The sequence below is a fragment of the Sodiomyces alkalinus genome, assembly GCF_003711515.1.
Source record: "Sodiomyces alkalinus F11 unplaced genomic scaffold SODALscaffold_11, whole genome shotgun sequence".
NCBI lineage: Eukaryota > Fungi > Ascomycota > Sordariomycetes > Glomerellales > Plectosphaerellaceae > Sodiomyces > Sodiomyces alkalinus.
The window spans coordinates 831,973-853,124 of record NW_021167089.1 but is presented as its reverse complement, the minus strand read 5'-3'; the positions used below and the strand labels follow the sequence as shown (position 1 = coordinate 853,124).

Sequence of the window (21,152 nt, the reverse complement as noted above, 5' to 3'; positions counted from 1 at the left end):
ACCATATAGTGTTAGACGTGTAGAGTACCTCGGTCCTATATATCCACCCTTATTTCCCCTGCTTTTTCCGTATAGTTAAATATTCCCGTGAAGAATCACAAACTTCACTTAGATGAATACACACATAATTCCGCGTACCTTATTTGTGTTCTGACAGTTGTACTGCTTGTGGTACCCGGATTACGGGACCCGAAACGTGGGAGGTTGGCGGCTTCGCTGCTGTCACAAGCTGAAAATTCGGGACAGGGTGTGGGCCCAAAGAGAGTGTATTGATTCAACGTGCCTATCTTATTATGCGTACCTTATCGTTTATCTCCTAGGAAGCTTTGGCATATTTCTCCTGAAGTGAGATGTCTGAGGCCACATGACATGTATTGTGGACATCGCCTCCTTTAAGCTAATGATCACCCCACTGTTGCTACCCCTGTTTTCTTTGGGTACCCTTGGTCATGAACCGCTTTTCCGCAAGATTCCTGTTCCTCCATCTTGGCAATGCAAATCCCTTGGATACCTTACTGTGGCCTTCTCCCTTTTCAAGTCTCCACACCACAATGCCTCGCCCTCCATAGAGGTCCCGATCAGACGCTTCATCTTCCGCCTCTTTGAACCCATCCTGACGGATCATATAGTACCGATAGTTGGTCTCTGTGCGGATACAAGCTGTCGTATACTGCTCGGTCATACCTCGATATCCCACCAACACTCTCCTCTCCTCGTCCTTTCCTCTATTTCTTCCTTTTAGAGCCTAAGCACCAGTCGACGACAACGACGACGACGGCCACGACGACGACAAGAGCACCGCCGCCGATCCCACGAGCTCATCGCGAGCTCCGATGACTTCCACGACATGAGTAACGAGCGCAGTTCGCCGGTAGTCCAGTCGAATGGCGACCTCTCTGGCACCCCGCTTCTATACAAACAAGACGAACGCGGAGCCGACCTCCCTGCTCGAGGCAAAGACACCATGGGCGACCTCGACCATGATACACCTCGAGGACGCCGCAGTCGCGTGGCAAGTCCCCTCATAGGCTCTCGCCCCCATACCTCCACGCACTCCTTCCACTCGCGTCGTTCCGCCATGCGCAGCCGCAGCCCGCAACAGGCGGCCTCGGCTACAGCTACGGCACGGAAGAAGTACACCCTGGCCACCTTCTTCCTCGTTGTCTGTCTCGTCGCCTTCGCCATCCAGACGGAACTGTCCGCCTATATTCAGCAGGATCTCGGTTGGAACAAGGCCTACTGTATGCTCTATCTCACCCATAGCGCCTGGACCCTTCTGTGGCCCGTCCAACTCCTCGTCCTGCGGCTCCAGAACTACAACGTCCCCTGGCACACCTTTTGGCGCCGACACCTCGCTCTCTTGCGCAGTACCTCCATCATGGTGCAGACCCAGGACCTCGACTGGACTCGCCCCGTGGCCGGCTCCGGCGCGCGTCCCTCTGCGATCCGCTACCTCGTCCGCACGACCGCCTTCATTGCGACGGCTTTGACCGTTGCCGGCTTCTCCTGGTACATCGCCGTGAACCTTACTACCCCTTCCGACCTGACGGCCATCTACAACTGCTCCGCTTTTTTCGCCTACGTCTTCTCCGTGCCCTTGCTCCGCGAGCCCCTTCGTCTCGATAAGTCCCTCGCCGTCGTTATAGCCATCGCTGGTGTCCTTATTGTGGCGTACGGAGCCCAGGACCAGTCTCTCGAGGGACCCAAGAACGGGGGTCAGCGGTTCGCGGGGAACATGATCATCGGCGCTGGGTCCGTCCTCTACGGCCTTTATGAGGTCCTTTACAAGCGCTTCGCTTGCCCACCTAGTGGCTGCTCTCCCATCCGTGGCGTCGTCTTCGCCAACACCTTCGGCGCCCTCCTCGGCCTCTTCACCCTTGTCGTTCTCTGGATCCCTCTGCCCCTTCTGCACTGGACCGGTATCGAGACGTTCCATCTACCCACCGGCCACACCGCCCGGATGCTCTTCCTCAGCGTCATCGCCAATGCCACCTTTGCCGGTTCCTTCCTCGTTCTCATTAGTCTCACGAGCCCAGTCCTCTCCAGCGTCGCCGCTCTTCTGAGCATCTTTATCGTTGCTGTCACGGACTGGGTGCTCACCGGCGAACCCCTGAGCGCCGCCGCGCTGCTAGGCGGCATCTTGATCATGATCGCTTTCCTCATGCTTGCGTGGAGCACGTGGCGCGAAATGGCCGACAGCCAGCGTCGCAAGGCTGTGGACTTGACTGACAGCGGAGATGATACCGATAGAGATTTTCGCGAGGACTAAACCGGCAATTATTTTAATGATCTACCTATCTATCTACCTATTTTGTATACCGACCTCTATGTTCTCCGGCCTTTGTTGGGCTGGCCATCTATACGAAGCAAGGGTCTGCATCATTGCAACGGCGTCGGGACGGATAACTATGCCTTCTCCGCCCCCCCTTATTATCTTTGTCCATCTTGTCATATTGATTGGCACCCCACTCGAAGGAATCGTACTGGATACGGGGAGCTTAGATATCATACCATCATATCCCCTGTGATATATATATATATACATATATCACAGGTGCTGTCGGCTATAGATCGGTCGGATCTTACATTCCCGCCAGGTACCCGGGACCAAGATAGGAGGCAGATGAACTGGGACAAACACGTGGAGCCTCGGACATTAGCGAGAAGGACCAAAATGGTTCGTCAGTATACCGCCATCATCCGGCGCAATTTATGGGATCCTGCGTTGTTGGAGTGGAAAGAAGTGGTGTTTAGAACGTCCATGTGGTACACTTAGGAGACGTGGAGCCAGCCGGACCTGGCTTTATTTAGTACGCGACACGATAGCACACCAACAGACAGGTATTCACACCTCTAGACATTCCTGTTCATTCCTACGATGACTCTGCAGATTGTAAACATGGCGAACCTCATTGCTTAAAAGGTCGACTCGCACAAAGATTCCATGACCCATGTATTTCCACCTACCTAGTATGGACCTGCTCTTTTTCCCTTTTCGCCAACCAATTGGCCGTGTACCTCGACCCTCTGCCGAAGAAGAGCTCTAGTCCTTGCAGCTCCAGTACCTTCAAGGCATCCCAGCGGCCGTGCCAATCCCTGTCATCCGGGCGGAGGAAGGCGTCGAGCAGGAGCGCGATGGAGGAGTCGAGGACGTAGCAGAGGTCAACGAGACCGGCATAGGCGATGACGGGCATGAGGCGGACGAGGAAGTGGTCGAGCACAGGTAAGGACCTGGCGAAGATCGCGGCGTGGTCACGGAGGGAGCAGGCACCGACGAGGGCGAGTTCGCGCACCGAAGAAGGGAGGAGGCCTTCGTGTCTGTGAGGTATTTTGGCTGCCCAACAGGGATTTCAAATCACCACGGCGACGGAGAAACTTCCCATGGACGAAACCTATGGAAGCACGTGTTGGTTCCCGACGAAGCCAACTCGCCGACGGAGGCGCGGTGTCGAGGTAGGAGAAGATTTGAACGAGGATTTCGAGAGGGAAGGAGGGCTCTATGGAAGTCTGATGCATTGAGACAGGAGATGTCGATATGTCCGGAGATTCCTTTATTTATTGGAGGGATCTGGACTGATTTTCAAAAGAGACGGAGTGTGGTATTTTAGCTGAGTACAGATACGCTGGACAATAAAATGAGGATGTGCCAAAACATGGCGGTTAGGTGGCGGCGCCTTGGAGGATACGGTGCTGGTTAAACATGAAGTAAGATAAGGTCTTCGTATAAGTGTGCAACTCGGCCTAGGTTGGCTGTCAGCACCGAATAGCGTCCGTCCGTGTGACAGGCCGATGCCATCTCTTCCAATATCACAACCTCTTCTTCATTGCGGCAACGGCAACCTCTCAAGACCACCTCACCAGAAACCGTCCAAGTCAAGACGAGGACTCGGACCGCCGCCTCTTCGATCCGCAAAAAGAAAAAGAAAAAAAGAAGAAGAAAAGGAGATGCACGATAACCGTATCACGATGACTCTATCGGTCAGGGCGGATAGGATCGCATAGCAGGGAAGCTGTTCAACGAGACACCGCGGGCCGATGCGCTACTTGCTCTCGTTCAACACGGAGCGGAATAGTGTGGTATTTGTAAGGTATGCTCCAAAGCTTCATGCATTGATTGGTTGCGGATTATTGCCGACTGTTTTGTACAAGTCTCGGAGCTCAAAGGTTTCGTGACCGCCTTCTGGTACTTCTCCAACGACGCGGGCTGGCTGGCCGCCGACAATGCTGAAGCTGGGAATGACCATATTGGGCGGAATAACGGCACCATCCAAGACGCGGACGTAATCTTTGATTATGACAAACTCGCCCACGACGACCCCGTGGCCGATATGGACGTTATTACCGATCGACGCCGCTTGCACAATCGTACCGTGGCCGACGAAGACGTGGTCGCCCATACGAAGGGGCATGTAGGTGAAGACACTGTTTTCCCCCATTGCCCCGGTGCCCAAGACGCGTCGAGATCATCAGCATTTGCGCTCTTGGAGTGAATTATCGGACGAGCAGAATGTTAAGCAGCTTGACTCAGCGTCAAGACGTCAGAATGGTGGCACGCACCCCTTATATACCCGGCCAGGTGGCCGAAGCAAGCTTCCCCGGCTGAGAAAGCAATACCGGCCGATGGCGACGGCCGTATTGTTGGCGGGCGCGCTGCCCCCAGTTGAGGAAGCAGACGCCGCCGTGCGAGTCAGGTCGCCGCGGATCATCACCTCGGGTTGGATGACGGTGCGACCTCCCAGTATGATGTTCTGTGTTCCCACAAGGTTCGCCTTTCGCGAGACCTTGTTCCCTGTGTCCTGTGCGGTAAGAGTGTATCAGTGGGAACTGATATGTGAAGGAACCCGGCAGGGAGATGCGATGGATGCATACGTACGGTCTCGATATACTCTCCTTTGGGGGGTCTCCGTGACATGGTGCGTACAATCCTAATCTCCTAGGAGCACGCAACGTGGTGGTTGTTGCGTGATACCATAGAGGTAGAGATAGAGACACTAACCTGACGCCTTTTACTTGTGTCGCGTTGGGTCAGTGGGGGAGGAGGGATGGATGCGCGAAGTCACGTGATATATTAGCCAGTGGTGTTCCCGGCATGTTCCCGATGCTCCCCAACTTTTCGAGCAGGGAGCACGCCGGTAGTACGGATATGGAGTATTAGGTAAGACTTCGGAACTCCCAACATCCCAGCATCCCAATATCCCAACCTCAGTACCGTATGAATTTGGGCCCCAATTGATCTCCCGATGGGTGGGGGCGCGGGGAAGCCGCGGGGAGCTACATCACTGTACTTCGTAACACAGGAGGGGCCATTTCGTCCATCATAGGGAATTACAGGGGCCAGTCCTCCACCCCCAAACCCTTGGGCAGAGGTCGAGGTGTCCTGTCCCCTCTTGCCCACTTGACTTTGACTTCCTACATGGAAAGAAATCTGGATGTTATGCTATGCTGTTGGATGCTATTGCGTAAGAGCCGGTCCGAGATCCAAGTATCCAATTCCTGTCCTCCTGCCCCGTCCGCCTACATAGTCCCTGCCGCCCCTGCCCAAGACACATCTTGCCCATCTCTTTACATACCTGCTTCCTCACGAACCAGCACTCTCGTATAAGCCTTACTCTCTCATCATACCGTGACCTTACACACAATGCCCCTTGATACCACATCCCTTCACACCTCCCGGGCCGCGGAGTTCACTCGCTTTCCTAGTAGGAGAAGCGTTGTTCACAGCTCCAAGGGTATCGTGTCATGCACCCAACCACTCGCCGCTCAATGTGGTCTTCAGATTCTTCAAGCCGGTGGCAATGCTGCTGTAAGTTGGACATCGAACTGTCCGAGACGATGATGGTTGGGCATGACACGCTGACGCCACTCTCCCGCAGGACGCTGCCGTCGCTGTCGGTCAGTTGGCAACATCTAGACAAAGAACCACGGAAGTAGGTTCTCGTAGCATCTAAGCAAGCACACTAACATCGCAGCAGCCGCGGGTCTGAACGTGACAGAGCCATGTTCAACAGGCATCGGAGGCGATATGTTCATCTTGTACTACGACGCGAAGACGGGGAAAGTATCTGCCATGAACGGTTCGGGGCGTTCTGGCGCCAAGTGCACGCTTGAGACCATCCGGAACGACCTTGGGCTGAGCGACGGTGCTGCTGGTAAAATTCCCTTCTCTAGCGTTCACGCCGTAACTGTCCCTGGGGCCGCAGCCGGTTGGTGCGACACCGTCGATCGCCTTGGCAGCAAGGCGCTCTCCCTGGAACAGATCCTCGCGCCGGCCATTGACCTCGCCGAGAAAGGCTTCCCCGTTTCGGAGCTTACCGGGACCTACGTAAGTTTTCTTTATCCTTGTGACCAGGAGTGGCGCCGTCGTCTTATCCAACACACACAGTCGAGGAAAGCTGATTTGTAATTCCGTCTCTAGTGGAACGAAGCCGAGCAACTTGTCCGCGACGCTTCGCCCAACTTTGCTGAAATGCTTAAGAAGGACCCCGCGGCCAAAGACGGCGTACGGGCGCCCAAGCCAGGCGAGATCATGAAGAACCCCACCTTGGCGCAAACTTTCCGCACCTTGACTTCCGAGGGCAAGGCCGGGTTTTACAAGGGCCGCATCGCCGAGGAGCTCGTCAAGGTGTGTAAGGATCTCGGCGGCCATCTCGAGCTCGACGATCTGGCCCACCACCTTGAGACGGGCAGTGAGCCGGTGGATCCCATCTCCCTCAAGCTGGACGCCGGCATCTTCGCCGACGAGGGAGTCGAGCTTTGGGAGCACCCCCCTAACGGACAGGGCATCGTGGCCCTTATGGCGCTCGGCATCCTCAAAGAGCTACGGGCCCAGGGCAGGATCCCGCAGTGGGGCCCCGACGATCACAACACGGCCCCTTACCTGCACGCCATCATCGAGGCCCTGCGCCTCGGCTTTACCGACGCCCGCTGGTACGTCACTGACCCCAACGTCGAGTCCGTGCCGGCCGCCGGTCTCACCTCCCGCGAGTACCTCGCCGAGCGCGCCAAACTCTTTGACCCGGCGCGCACTGCCGCGCATCTCGAGCACGGCCGGCCATCCTTCAGCCCCCCGGCCCTGCAAAGCAGCGATACGGTCTACTTCGCCGTTTCGGATGCCGAGGGCAACGCCGCCTCCTTCATCAACAGCAACTACGGAGGCTTCGGTACCTGCATTATCCCAAAGGGCTGTGGCTTCACCCTGCAGAACCGCGGCGCCAACTTCAGTCTCGACCCGGCGCACCCCAACCGGCTCGCGCCACGCAAGCGTCCCTACCACACCATCATCCCTGGTATGGTGACCAACCTACCGGACGGCTCGTTGCACAGCGCCTTCGGCGTCATGGGCGGCTTCATGCAGCCCCAGGGCCACGTCCAGGTCCTCCTCGGCCAGTTGATCGCCGGCCTGACCCCACAACAGACCCTCGACGCGCCGCGTATATGCATCGACTTTGACTGGACCGTCAACGTCGAAGAGGGCATGCCCGAGGCCACTGTCGAAGGTCTGCGGGCCTTGGGACACAAAGTCAAAGTCGTTACCGGCGCGGACCGAGGTCTGTTCGGTCGCGGCCAGGTCATCCGATATACGGTTGATCCCGTGGAGAAGACGGGTGTCTGGTCGGCGGGGAGCGATATGCGTGGCGATGGGGCCGCCTATCCTTTGTTGTAAAAAATGGGATAGAAAATTCCGGGAAAATTCCCGAGTGATTAATAATGTATAGATTGGCATGTTTTCGAGACCGTCGAAACGCGTTGCCGAGGGTTTGTAATGTGGTTTTTCGTGACACGATATCGTACATGTATGGGGGGGTTTTTTCTTTTTCTTTTTTTCTGCAGAAATCTCCGACTGGCAGTCCGTCTATGAGCGGAGAGCGTTCGGACCAAACGTCCCCATGTATCCTCTTCTTCTACTCCTGCTTGCCACCGTCGCCCTCGGCGAGAACTTTCTTTTCCTCCAACAACTTGGCCAGTTCTCCATTCTGGTGCATCGAGACGAGAATGTCGCACCCGCCTACGAACTCCTTGTCGACATATAGTTGCGGGATGGTCGGCCAATCCGAGAACTCCTTGATGCCTATCGTGACGAGTTTCGCCGACGTTGTCAGCACGGAACCGAAGATCACTTTTCTATCCATCCTTCCCCCTCCTGAGCGGGGGCCCCAATATGGCGACAATTTTTTTTTTTTTTTTTTTCAATAAACGAACCCCTCCCCAGTAGAACTCACCAGATCGCAACTCGGGGTCCTCCAACACGTTGAACGCCGCAAACTTGGCCGGGTCCACACCCTGCAGGCCCAGGACCTGGATGCTGGCGCGGGAGAACCCGCACTGTGGCGTCTCGGGCGTGCCCTTCATGAATAGCACTACGGGAGCTGACGCGACGGCCTTTTCGATGGCTTGCCGGGTTTGATCAGAGAGAAGTCGGAGCTGTGCAGGTTGGAAAAAGAATCGCGGCGCGCGGAGAGCGGATGGCCGAGCGGCCTGCCGGAAGGCATTCTGTTCGGGAGGGCGAAACGACGGCGTTAGCAGGCTGAGGGAATGATTGATGCGAGTCTCGATGAGCTTACGGATGAGATTATCGACCTTGCCCACATCTTCACGCTGGGTTGAATGATGTGAGGAGCACTGGTGTGTAATTATGAGGCAAACGGGCTCAGTTCAAGATTGTTGAAGCGAAGAACGACAAAAAATAGTACGAAGTACCTTCCCAGCATTCGGGTGATGTAATCGCTTCTCGGTAAACTCGGTGAGGCTGCATTTGTCATCCGTCTCACCAACTCACCAACTCTCCAACTGTTCAATTCTCAGTCAGGAGCCGATCCTGATGGCGCGCCTCTCCCAACATGAATCGCATGGTTCACTAATCATGACGCGACACAGGTAGCCTTTACTCCTGGCTTCACCATTTAAATCAAAATCCCATCGACTACGATTTGCTTGCCCATCTCAGAACGAAGTCCCTGGACCATGAACCACAGAGCCCCCTCCTCTCCAAGCGCTCCACCCTGCTTGTCTCTTAGCAAGGAACCGTGACTATACTAAACATAGCAGAAAGGCTCCCCTGCATTGTTGGTAAAGTCCTGAAACAAAGCCAGGTCGTCGAACTGCGTCGCCAGTGCCTCCACTTTAGCTTCATCCGGGTTCGTGCTAGCCAATTCGAGATCAATCATGAATGTGGCCCTCATGTCGTCCGGTGCCTCGCTCAGCCCCCCGTTCTTGAGATCCTGCAGGATCCTGCGGGCCTCACCGGCCGAAATGTTCCCGTCACGGAGCGCCATGGACAGGAGCCCACGGCCGACTGCTTCTGCCAGGCGGTACGAACGTCGGAGCGTCTGGTACCCGTACACGCAAACGAGGAAGTAAAAGTACCATTCTGAATCCTCCGTGTCGTGGAGCACCGCGTTGGCCAGGTACGTTAACCCCGTGTGCCAGAGGATGCTGTACGCCGAGGAAGCATATCTCAACCGGTAGACGAGAATGAGCCTTTTGAGTTGGTTCACTGACGCCGCAAACGTAGCGTCTGGAGAACTATCGCGGGAAGAGAACGTCTTAAGACGAGCCCCTTGCCCCCCTGGACGTTGGAGGAAGGGCCGGAAAATGTCCAGTATGGCGGCATGGAACCAGATGCTGCAAACCCAAGATGTCAGACACTTACCCCGAGATGAAAAACATCCCCGTGTGAGAGACTCACTGGAAAACCATCACATGGTGGGGGCTGGTGTCAGACTGAACTAGCGACTCTGGCAGGGTCTCTGCCCAGGCGATGAGCTCGCGGTACTTGTATTCTGCGAACTCTAAGCCAACGCGGCTACTCGGACAGCTGGGAGGTCTCGTCTGGTACCTGTAGTACTGCACAGTGAGGGCATGCATGATGCGCCAGAACCTGCACAATGCGGGGAACGTTTCGCCCATGTACCCCGGAAGTGTTGGGTCCGTACTCGTGGTCTGGTCTGCGGCATAGTCCAAGGCACCGCGGTTGGAAATATGGTTGGAAGTATGGTCTGACGCATGATTCGACGCGCGGTCCTCTTCCACCCACATTTCTTGAGAGAAGGCCGTGGCCTCGTCGCGCGCGCCCGGTATTGGGAGCACGGGTGGATACTCTGGATATACGAGACCCGGCTGCTGATAAAACAGGGCTGTGAGACTAAGAGATCCGTCAGAAGCTGTGAGGGCCTAGGTCAAAACGACAACACCAAGGACATCGGAGCTTACACGATCCAGTTGAAGATGCCCCAGGCCGCGTACGAGGCAGGGCGCCGGAGATGCTCTGGCATTTCTTCCATCGACTTCGTAGCGGCTTCTGGCTCGACGCCAAACAGGCACATCCGAACACCCATGCGATAGGCGGATGCAAAGCACCCCAAGACCAGGTGGTTTCTGCCACTGGCCTGATAGGCCAGACCCAAAAGCTGAGCGCCGGCAAGCGTGGGGAGGTCGTCGGACGAACTCTTCGCCTTCCAAAGCCTTTCTGTTTCGTCGCAGAACAAGTCCACGTACTGGCTCGCAGAAGAATCAATTGAGGAATACATTTGCTGCAAAAAGCTGTCAGACGACGGATCGGCAGAGCCGGCCGACGGAGGAAATGTCTCAAGGGAGCCGACTCACACTTCCCCAGGACATGATGGCATTTACGAGAAAGGACGAGCAGAAGGTCGACTGGCGATTGATTAAGTCCGCTACAAACATGGAAGGGTCGAAGGTCCCGATCAAAGGATGGTCAGTCTCCAGATAAAGGGAAATGATACGAGCGGCCAAGTGAGGGTCGATGGGCACGTCTGTCCAGAATGCGACATCGAGGTCCCGTAGGCGTTCGTCGCAGTATGTTGGCGGTGCTTGATCGGAGCCACTCGCAGGGGGAACCAAGTCGGACGTTGAGTTGCGTTCCTCATACCCATACCCTGCGGTGGAGGACGACGTGCGACGCAACGGGCACAACCGATCCAAACCGATCTCTTCTAATGAAGATGCAGCCCGGGGCTTCAACGCCGGGTAAGACACGGGATTCCGTGACATCAGTTCGTACTCCATGGTCCACTGCGCGGGGGAAGCTACGCTTTGGAGCGATTTGTCGAAGGTGCCATCTCGCCGCCATGGGACATCGGAGAGAACGCTTGACGGGTTACTGCGGAGACGGAGCAATCGCAGTACGCCAACAGCTTGGGCCTCGGGAAGTGTCTTTAGAAGCTCAACCAGTTCGAGGGTTTCAGCCATGGCATCGGCCGTCAGCTCTTTGTCGTGTTTGTCGACGTAGAGGCATTCTGTCGAACGCTTTTGACAAGCGCCGCAGATCGGCCGATTGCCATCGCACTGACATGGGGCATCGGGCAAGTCAGAATGATCTGGTCAGGAAACGGCTACGGTACGGTGGTGAAGCAGGAAAATAAGAAAGAGATAACATGGAAGAAATCTTTTTTTTTTTTTTTTTTTCGGTTTGACGGAATGGCATCAGAGAGAGGGACGTTCCGGTCATTGGCTTACCCGCGTTTTCCTGCCTCGACAGGCGTTGCACGCGAGGTGAGTGGTTATCCGCTTTCTCTTCCCGGATTCACCTGTCAAGGAGGAGGGCCTGAACGCTGATGGTGACTTTTCAGAAGTCGAGAGAACGCTCGATGCCGGCAGGATCTCGCGGAACCTCTTCGACATGGTAAGGAACGAGCCGGGCGGGTTGGATTTCGGAAGAAGAGACTATGAGGTGGATATGACGGTACCGTGATGCCGGGGTGATGCTATCTAGAGCGTGTAGCCGGCTGCGCAACTGAGACGAGGCGCGGTAGATTCGAGGTTCGTGGCCAATGAAGAAGGATAGGTTAGTTTAGGTAGGAGAGGGGTGGGTGACATATTCCCTTCATCACGGGGGGTTAGATATCGCCCTCGAAGGTACTGAGGTAGCTGTGGTCGATGACCGGCTGAACTCGCCACACCCTCTCTCCTCGCTTTACACTGTGGACGAAGGTTTGACTACCCTACGGCTTTGACTTCTGCACCTTGCCCCTATCTCTACGAAGTGATCTGAGCTGAGTGACGTTGACTATTGTTGACTATTGCCCTTTGATACAGTGTTAGTTTGCCCAGCCATACTCAAGCTGACTGTCCAATAGTGTATATTGTTCTGCCCTTGACGATGTGTTAGATCAAGAGATGTTTTGCAGCTGTTCAGACCTTGCCTCCTCCCTCCCGCTTGACAAAAGAAAGGAATGAGGGGCTGCCGTATAGGACAAGGACAAGCGAAGAGTTGCAACCATAATGTTTCTAGCTTTGTCCTTGTACTAAAATAGGACTCTTACAAGATCTAACCCGCCATCAAAAGAACTTTGAAAGGGAGTATCTCCAAGCCTCATTGCTTTGTGTGTCTCCGACATCCAATTTGGATCGTTCCTTTGCTGATGGGGGGTGGAGGTAAATAAGATACTTTGTTGCTTGTTAAGCTGAAAGATGTGAATAAGTCGGTCACATCAGAGCGGTTGATAAAATGTTGCCATATATCATCCAAGGCTAATAATAAAGTAGCTGGGAATTATTACTCCCACCACGTAGAGGCGTCTTTTAACTCACTTCTTCAGGGTCCCTAGGTAAGGTACAGGTACCTAGGTATGAATGACAGTATGGAGTACGAGATACGTCGTACGGAAACCTGTATTACAGATCAGTCACGTGACGCCATCGTCTCCTACCTTAGTAACAACCAACAACGGCTCCAGGTCCACTATTCCCCTCGGAAAATCGCCGCCATCCGGAAAACGCAGCCTTTTGAATCAACAGCACTCTCTTCCATCTCCCACCTACAACCACCGCCACCTCGACAACCCACACATCCTCATTCGCATCGACGCCCATTTCCCCCGCGCCTGCGACGTCCACAGATACGAGTATCCTCGCGTTTTATCTTTCTAGGCTCCCTCGTCTCGTAGCCTAGCTTCGCAACTCTCGATCGGCTTGGTCTTCGTGACCAGTCCTTCATCCATCCCCATTCAACCTCCAAAACCCACACACACCACGCGATTCGCCATCATGGCATTCCAAGTCAGTCCTAATACGCCGCTAGCGGAGGCCTTGAACAGCGCCATCCAGGCCAAACTCATGGAGGTTGGCTTTGCCCAAGCGTCCGATGCGAACGCCCTATCGGAATATATCATTCTCATGCTGGGCAACGGCAAAGGCCAGCAAGACATCGTCACAGAACTCTCGACGGACCTCCTCGGCCTGCCTGAAGACGACCCCACCACGATACAGTTTGTCTCATGGCTGTTTGAGCACGCCGAGTCTCTCAGCAGCCAGTTGAACAACGGCCAGTCTGAAGCTCAAGCAAATGGCGACGCGATGGACGGCAGCGCGCCCCAAGGTGCTGCCAACGACCATGATGCCGACACTGATATGATGACCTCTAATGATGTCTCCGATTTGAACGCGTATGTTTTATCGCCTGGCCTTCCCCCCCCCCGCCCCTGCAGCTTGCTAACTTTAGATAGTCCTACCGGACCGCGATCGATGCGAAGTGGTCCCGCTCGCGGCGGTCGGGAAAAGCGCCTGTTGTCCCAAATGTCCCGAGCCATGGATCGGACCGGCGACTCGGTGCTCCACCGCACGCGCGGAAACGACCGCATCAACTCCCATGCCCGAGGCCCTCCCACCGGTCCTCGTGGGCTTGGACGTGGTGGTCGTGGCATGAACACTCAGCGCGTCGCAAACATCCAGGCCGGCATGAACGCTGCCATGGGAGGTGGCATGAATGGCCGGCCTAACGGACCTCCGGGCATGGGCGCCATGGGCGGCGTGCCCGGCATGAACGGTAGCTGGGGCATGCCCGGCCAGCCGCCGGAAATGGACCTCATGGCCATGATGCAGCAGCAATCCCAGATGATGGCCCAGCTTCAACAGCAGCTCTTGAGCGGCAACAACGGTGGCTTTGGTCAGCACAGCAGGCCAAGCAAGTCCTTGTTCGACCGCGCGCAACAGCCGCATCGCAACAACCAGCGGCATCGGCAGCACCAGCCCAACCACAGCAATAACAACAGCCGATCTGAGTCGGCAGCAAACGAAGGAGGTGCCGACGGCGATGATGTAGACATGTCCTCAACAACAAAGCGTGAACCCCCGAACCCCGAAGAGACCGTGTGCAAATACAATCTTCGTTGCACCAACAGGGACTGCAAGTTCGCGCACCAATCTCCGGCGGCGCCGCCAGGCGCCCACATCGATATAAGCGACACGTGCAGTTTCGGGGCGGCCTGCAAGAACAGGAAATGCGTCGGCCGCCACCCTTCGCCGGCGACCAAGCGGGCCCACCAGAACGAGCAGGACTGCAAGTTCTTCCCCAACTGCCACAACCCGCAGTGCCCGTTCAAGCACCCGGACATGCCGCTCTGCCGGAACGGGGCTGGTTGCACCACGCCGGGGTGCAAGTTCACGCACGTCAAAGTCAAGTGCCGTTTCAACCCGTGCAAGAACCCCCACTGCGCTTACAACCACGAGGAGGGTCAGCAGGGTGTCTTCAAGGACAAGGTCTGGACGGCCGAGGGCGAGGGCGAAGGCGAAGGCGAACACATCAGCGAGCGCAAGTTTGTGAATGATGGGCAGGGGGAGGAGGAGGTAATCATTCCTCAAGAGGACAACGTTATGGGGCAGGAGGGACACGGTGCGCAGGGAATCACCACCTAGAAGGAGGGATCCTGTAGCCCGGTAATTTTTACCCTTCGACGGTATGCCGTCTGAAAGGCGCCATTCGTGATGGGGCAAGCGAGAAACAGACATGAGACGGAACAACAACAACAACAATCATATGACAGGACATATGTGAACGGCTGGGGGGACAATGGAAAAGAAATCCATGTACTAGTAACGTGCTTTGATTTGGAAGCAATGGCTGGCCGACGAGCCATGGCATTTAACGGCGTTTTGGGAGAGGACTAGTAGGAGGTCCATTTCCATTTTTCTTTGCCTCCTTTTATGTTTCCCTTATATCCTGCTGAGGTTCTATGGGAGGGGGAAAGACCCCGGGGTATATTATAGACGAGAATCTGGAGGTCGACGGGCATCATATGACCAAGATTGATGTCTCTTGATGCTTCGTTTGTCCCTGGAGGATGGATGGGGGTTAAGGAATATATACACGAGGGCATCTTGCCTCTTGTCGTGTTTGTCGACACGTCAAAAGCACTCACATCACGGGCCATGATATCGCTATAATCTTTCGACTCGATGTGAACATGATGCCGTATAAGAAAAGGTGAGGTTTGATATTCGCCGGGGGGGAGATATGCTCAGTAGAATGTGACAGGTGTTGCCAGGTGTTGATCCATAGTGGGGACCGTCCTCATAACAATAAACCTTCGAAATTGTGCTCGTGTTCCTGAAAAATTTCCTCTTCTCATCTCGCAATGCCTTGACCACGATACTCTCGAACTAGGCTTTCCATTCAAAAGGATCCTTCCGAAGCCATTGAGTCTCCTCATGGTCTTCAAACCCTTCCTGAAGATGCGTCCGAGCCCATGCTGAGCCTTCTCCGCCAGCTGACGCGACCATGTTCTCCCGCGCCAGCACCAGCGCCGCTCATGGCGCCAGGTCTGTCCATCTTGTCTCGAGGGGCTGTCGTCCTCTCGCCGCCGCCGCCTCGTCGCCAGTCCCTGGCGGCGTGTTTGCGAGTGTAAGTGTGACTGCCGAACGCTGTTACTCGACCGAAGTATCAGGCGGCAATGTCAAGAACATCGCCGTCATAGGCGGCGGTATCACCGGGTTGTCGACGGCGCACCACCTCGCCAAGTTTGCCCCCAAGGGAACTTCCATCACGCTCTACGAAGGGAGCGCCCGGCTAGGCGGGTGGTTGGATACTCAGAAAGTCGAGTTTACGCACGATGGCAAGAAGAAATCCATCCAGTTCGAGAGGGGGCCTCGCACCTTGCGGAGCTACGCCTCGGAGACGTGGAGGCTTGATGATTTGGTGATTTACGGTCTTGTATGTCTCCCCTTCCCCTTTCTCTGCTTTTTCCTACCCCTTATTGGAAACGTTCATTCCGCTAATGGCTCAATCAAGCTTCTCGACCTCGGTATTGAACCCTCGTTCCATCATGTCTCGGGCCGATACTTCTGCCTCGACGGCAAGATTGTTTCCCCGACCATGGCGAACCTCCTCGCCGACCAGAAACTGCGGAAGGTGTGGTTACCCGTTCTGAAGGCCTGGTTCCGGATGAAGCGGAAGCGTCTCGGCACTTTCGATGCCATGCAAAGCAAGCAGCCGCCCAAGGACATGTCCGTGGGCGAGTTCATACGTATGCTCGGCGGAAAGTCACCTCTCTTGGACCAGCTTGTCTCTGGAGGCCTGCACGGCATCTGGGGAGGAGACATCGACCGCCTATCAATGCCGATGGTACTGCCCAAGTTTTGGTATAATTTCTGGTACAAGGAGAGCCGGAGCAACATTCACCTGCCAGAATCCGAGACTCGCTTGCTTCATTACCTCCTCGCCGACGGGGCCGACGAGGTTCGAGCCCAGGAGATTGTGAGGTTGGTGAAGCAAAGCCGCAAGGGCAACTTGATGACCTTGCCTGGCGGCATGTCTTCGCTGCCCAAAGCTATCGCCGAGAATCTGGGACAGATGTCCGATGTCACCATCAACCTCGGCCAGCCTGTTACGGGCCTTGAATATGACGAGTCTAATGACCAAATCTTGGTATGTCACAGGTCTCCTTTTTTTTTGTCTTCGAAGTGTCCTGTCGCTGTTCTATTTTGGTCTCTCATGATGAAGTATTGCGGATGTAAACCTATCGTCAAAGTCGGAAAAGCGCAAACCCCATGTCGATATTTCCGTTGCCTTCCTTCTGATCCGAGATCTACACGACCAATCCGTTGCTTGAAACCTCATATGGGTAGTCTATGTGACTAACCATCTCTTCTGCAGCTCTCGACGTCCAAGACGACCTCTCCGATGCGATACGACAAGGTCATCTCCACAATTAACGCCAAGCACTTATACCAGATCGCCCCTGCGGAACTCCCATCCCTCGCAGGGTCCGAATCCGTCACCATCACAGCCGTGAACCTTTTCTACCCCAAGGAAGGGTTGAACCACCCTTATCGTGGGCTAGGCTACCTCGTCCCTCGCAATGACGAGTCGTACCACGACAAGAACGGCCTTCTCGGTGTCTTCTTCGACTCGGACGCCTTGCCCAACGCCGCCGCAGAACCCAAGGGCACCAAGCTCTTCGTCCTCCTTCGAGGTTCACACGCTGAAGCAGACGCCGTCGCCACTGCCCGGGCCGTCCTGCGCGACCACCTAGGTATCAACCCCTCCGAGCCATGTGTCGCTCTCGCCCGCGTCAACGCCGACTGCCTCCCCCAGCACAACGTGGGCCACCGCGACCGCATGGCTAAGGCGGACGCGGAGCTCGCTTCCGCCTTCCGGGGCCGTCTCGCCGTCGCAGGACCGTCATACGCTGGCGTCGGCATAGCCGGCTCCATCCGCGCCGGCTTTGACATCGCGTCCCATACTCTCGGTGCTCTCGAGGGCCATGTAGGATCTACAGGCCTTGCTGAGTTCGGGGAGCATGACGTGACCCCCGTTGACTACCTCTCGCGGGAGTCTCTGGCGTGGATTGGGAGAAGAGTCCGTCCCGAGACACCATTGTGGTGGCACCTCATTCGGTAGAGGAACAACGCCCTGCTCTCTTCGCACTTTTAAACCTCCACAAACGCAACATTGTGTATGATATCATGACAGTTCAGCCTGGGATGCCCTTTGTATTTATTTGGGAAAGATACCCGAGCAGATCATTGTCTATTGACAGAGAATCACTGTATATTAGAGACGATGCCCATTCTTATATGTAACCATATTACTAGTAACATAAGTCGAGGAAGCATGGCGCAAAGGGGGGCCAGCAGAGTTACACTCTGCGCTGTATTTGTACACACACTACTTAATGAAACTGGACAGCATTGTGACACTCGGTAGAACAGTAGGCTAGGGAAGTAAATACGCTCTGAAATTATCTCGTGAGTCGCGCTTTGAAGCCTGGGAATCGGCATAATCCAGATCGAAGCAAGAGCCAAAGTGAGATGAGGGTTTCCCATGAAAAGGCGCCCGTGGTATATCTATCAGTAGCAGCAGCCCTTGACCATGGCCTTAATAAAGGTCACCGACCCTTTCGTCATGTTCATCTTGCCCTGCCCCGTTTCTCTTCAGACGTTCTTGGTGTTTGGTATCAATATAGTTAAAAGTAGGAAAATAAAAATATACGTCGCCGAGAAAATACAGGGGAGGTCACCGAGAAGACAACCGGACCCATGCCCCGCCTCCTTTTCGAAGGCTCTAGACACCGAGGAAAAAAGAAAGAAGACAATACGAGCCGGGGGCTGGCTCGAAAGAAGAATAATGTCGCTAACGCCCCTCAATCCAAGACCATTACTGGCGCGTTTTTACCTCCGCTCTTGTTGGCGGCCACATGTTTCCGTCTCTGAAACAACTGGTTCTGGCGTGGTTGAGTTTGACTCGCGTTCGGGCTGGTCTGCTGCGTCGCCGTGCCGGACCCTTGGCTCGAAAACGTCTGGCTCACCTGCGTAGGGAGTCCGGTAGTCGACGCCCCATCGCCCGACGCAGCAGCACCGATCGCATGCGCCCTCACCGCGTCGTCCAGCGCCAGGAGCAGCTCCATCACGCCCGTCCCGAGTCGAGCCGCCGCACCGGTCGAGAGGCCCCGCCACCCCTCCCCACGCGAATCCCACACGGGCCGGAGAATCTTGCTCACCTCCTCGTCCGAAGCCGATGACGGGGCTGTGCTGCGGCGCCTAGACGAGACAAACCAAAACGTCTCGCCCTCGCGACCTTTGGTCCGCAGGTCGATGAAGATCTGGCGCGGTCCTTGCGAAGGGTCCGGGCCGTTCGTTATGGTATACCGAACCGAGTGCCAGTCGGCTGCCCTAGCAAAAATTTCCACTTGGCCCTGCCCGGACGATGTCACCTCTTCCCATCTGGTCTCCATGGCGTCAAAAGCGGAGAGGACCGGAAGAATGTCGGCGAGGAAAGGGATCATGACGACGATCCCGTTGGGGTTGTTGGCCATTCTCGTCAACAAGTCAAGGATACGTGTATGGGGATTACCATCCTCGAGAACCAGCCGAACGCGAGCGCCCCGAGCCATGTCCAGGATGGCCGTCCACTCTCTTGGTTCGCCGTCTTGCCCCGGCGCCACAACGTCTTTATAGGCGAACTTGATCCTGTGAAGACTTACGTCCTTGCATTTCACTGGAGTTCTAGCAAAGCGGATAGCATTGATGAACTTGACCAGCCTGTCGATGGATCGGATGTGACCGGCCAACGTCTGTAGAATGGGTTGCCCAGCCGATCCCCGCATGCGTATGAGGAACTGCCCGGCCCTTGGGTAGAAGAAGACGCTACGGTCGATTCGACCGCGGAGCTGTTGAAACTTCGACTTGTCCTTGACATGGAGTATCGCATCGACAGTCGCGCCCAGTCTGGTGGCATCTTCCAGGTCACGACGCACGCCCCTGAAGTGCATCTCAACCGTATCCGCAGCCCAGGGGAGAATGTTCGTCTCGCACGGTGTATCTGCGCCGTTGTTCATGCGCTTACTAATACGCCGCGGCGGGTCCAGAACGTCGGCTACGTTAAAGAGGATCACTGGAATTTTGATCTGCGCCGGTAAGGACTTCCTCTTGTCTTCGCTCGGGAGGTAACGAACCCCCATGTCGCGTGCGCCTTCAAGCTCAACCGCATGCGAGATTATTCCGGTAATGTAGACGGTCAGGGTGTCCCAGAATGCGTCATCTAGGCTTGGTTGCTCCTTGGAGAAGTTCAGGTTGATGCTTGTCCGGATCGATCCGACGGGTGCTGCCCGGTTTCTACTACGAGTCAGTTCAAATGCCACCAGGAAAAAGCAACATACACGCATATATGGCAGCCTCAAGTCACTTACACCCGGACCAACACCCATTCATCACCAGAGAGGCTCATCGAAAGCATGACGAACCAATCAGGGCCCAAACCTTGACGCTGAAAGAAAAGCGCATGATACCCATCGCGCGCTTTGATAAGCCGCTTGACATCCTCATTCCCGATAGGACTCTTGGCGAGGGTCCAACCGGCGCTCCGGCCACGACGGTTGATTTCATCCATAACGAAGCCCCACCGGATGTTTTCCAGAACGTTAACGCCATCCTTTGCAACGTCTTTGACGCCGTGGTTGAGTCGATTCTCGCCTTGAAGTGCATATCGGGTGTGGGGCTGAAGCGCAACCAGCCCGGTGACTGGCTCGATCATGAGAGTCACCTTGTGGCTACCACCCAGCTGCACTTCCAACGTCGATTCCAGGGGTTCTGTCGGGGACACCTTAAGGCGCATAAATGTCTCGTGCTTCACAAATCTCGGCGCAGTAATGAGCTTCTCGTGTATCGTCGAGAGGATATGCTCGACGTGATTCGCGATGGCGGATTTGAGCAACTCTTCGGCCGATATAACCTCCATGTTGAGTCGTAGTTCGATATCCGAGACTTCCTGGTTATCCCTGTACCAACGGGCCACGAGTCGACTGGGATATTTCGGGTCCAGTTCACCGTTCTTCTTTCGCTTGCCACTCTGGACAGCCACCATGACCCAGCTCTTGGGCGCATGGGGGGGTAAGCGATTTGTCCAGTATTGGAGGGCCAGGGCCCTGTTAAGTGGCTCGATCTTGAGATGGACGGCCCACGAGCTCCGAACAAGCTCGATGGCCTGTCGCTTCAGTTCGTTGACCTTGTGAGTGAGCACAAACTCATGGAGGAACTGATAGCACCCCTGCAAGCCATCCTTCCCCAAAATGTCGTTGACCTGGGCCTCTAGGTAGGTCATTAACCCATCAGACAACTTCTCGGATGATGGCGAGAAGTCGAAGCGGAAGTCGATGAACCAAAATTGCTTCTCGAAATCCTCGTCCGCTATTGTGAGGTCTACCTCGAACTCTCCCCTGACCTTGAAGGTCACCCGGCCGGATTCGATGGTGTAGTCCTTGAACTGGGGCGGGATCTTATCATAGTCTTCCAGATTGAGACGAAGCGAGAGCAGCGTGTTCAGTTCTTCAACCCATTTCAACTGTTCTTCTGGGGTCAGGGCTGGTGGTGGGATGTAACCGGGCTAGTAAACAAGTAGTGAGCAGCCAGGCATCTTTCTC

General features: G+C 55.4%; 8 protein-coding genes across 8 annotated transcripts in view; 5 read left to right on the top strand and 3 right to left on the bottom strand.

Annotated features, from left to right (window-relative positions):
• Positions 1–364: 364 nt before the first annotated feature.
• SODALDRAFT_337465 (hypothetical protein) lies at positions 365–2,269 on the top strand (the record flags this gene model as incomplete). The annotated part of the gene is made up of 2 exons (XM_028612692.1): positions 365–414; positions 853–2,269. 2 exons carry the CDS (start codon positions 365–367, stop codon positions 2,267–2,269), a joined length of 1,467 nt encoding a protein of 488 aa, XP_028463280.1.
• Positions 2,270–3,616: 1,347 nt separating this feature from the next.
• SODALDRAFT_381634 (putative dynactin subunit 5 protein) lies at positions 3,617–4,991 on the bottom strand. The gene is made up of 3 exons (XM_028615178.1): positions 4,874–4,991; positions 4,558–4,796; positions 3,617–4,422 (listed from the first exon to the last, which is right to left on the bottom strand). The coding sequence occupies exons 1-3, from the start codon at positions 4,910–4,912 to the stop codon at positions 4,104–4,106; spliced, it is 597 nt and encodes a 198-aa protein (XP_028463279.1). The 5' UTR covers positions 4,913–4,991; the 3' UTR covers positions 3,617–4,103.
• A 98-nt stretch (positions 4,992–5,089) lies between these two features.
• On the top strand, positions 5,090–5,602 carry SODALDRAFT_363301 (hypothetical protein; the record flags this gene model as incomplete). The annotated part of the gene is made up of 3 exons (XM_028614546.1): positions 5,090–5,135; positions 5,185–5,205; positions 5,298–5,602. The coding sequence occupies 3 exons, from the start codon at positions 5,090–5,092 to the stop codon at positions 5,600–5,602; spliced, it is 372 nt and encodes a 123-aa protein (XP_028463278.1).
• Positions 5,366–7,998, top strand: SODALDRAFT_328826 (gamma-glutamyltranspeptidase). Its single transcript, XM_028610781.1, has 4 exons — positions 5,366–5,803; positions 5,874–5,892; positions 5,973–6,322; positions 6,416–7,998. The coding sequence occupies exons 1-4, from the start codon at positions 5,639–5,641 to the stop codon at positions 7,661–7,663; spliced, it is 1,782 nt and encodes a 593-aa protein (XP_028463277.1). The 5' UTR covers positions 5,366–5,638; the 3' UTR covers positions 7,664–7,998.
• SODALDRAFT_353155 (hypothetical protein) lies at positions 7,902–11,969 on the bottom strand (the record flags this gene model as incomplete). The annotated part of the gene is made up of 9 exons (XM_028613631.1): positions 11,476–11,969; positions 10,603–11,304; positions 10,210–10,529; positions 9,686–10,141; positions 9,034–9,621; positions 8,698–8,746; positions 8,562–8,619; positions 8,220–8,390; positions 7,902–8,140 (listed from the first exon to the last, which is right to left on the bottom strand). The coding sequence occupies exons 1-9, from the start codon at positions 11,638–11,640 to the stop codon at positions 7,902–7,904; spliced, it is 2,748 nt and encodes a 915-aa protein (XP_028463276.1). The 5' UTR covers positions 11,641–11,969.
• Positions 11,970–13,005: 1,036 nt separating this feature from the next.
• SODALDRAFT_283850 (hypothetical protein) lies at positions 13,006–14,652 on the top strand (the record flags this gene model as incomplete). The annotated part of the gene is made up of 2 exons (XM_028608435.1): positions 13,006–13,403; positions 13,464–14,652. 2 exons carry the CDS (start codon positions 13,006–13,008, stop codon positions 14,650–14,652), a joined length of 1,587 nt encoding a protein of 528 aa, XP_028463275.1.
• Positions 14,653–15,514: 862 nt separating this feature from the next.
• On the top strand, positions 15,515–17,635 carry SODALDRAFT_283686 (Protoporphyrinogen oxidase; the record flags this gene model as incomplete). Its single annotated transcript, XM_028608423.1, has 3 exons — positions 15,515–15,946; positions 16,025–16,660; positions 16,889–17,635. The coding sequence occupies 3 exons, from the start codon at positions 15,515–15,517 to the stop codon at positions 17,633–17,635; spliced, it is 1,815 nt and encodes a 604-aa protein (XP_028463274.1).
• A 742-nt stretch (positions 17,636–18,377) lies between these two features.
• SODALDRAFT_320791 (mediator of RNA polymerase II transcription subunit 14) overlaps positions 18,378–21,152 on the bottom strand; it is a gene marked incomplete at both ends in the record, with an annotated part of 3,566 nt that continues 791 nt past the window's right edge. Inside the window, 2 exons of the mRNA XM_028609563.1 lie at positions 18,378–19,848; positions 19,923–21,115. Coding sequence (XP_028463273.1) covers positions 18,378–19,848; positions 19,923–21,115 — 2,664 coding nt within the window. The remainder of the gene's footprint in view (positions 19,849–19,922; positions 21,116–21,152) is intronic.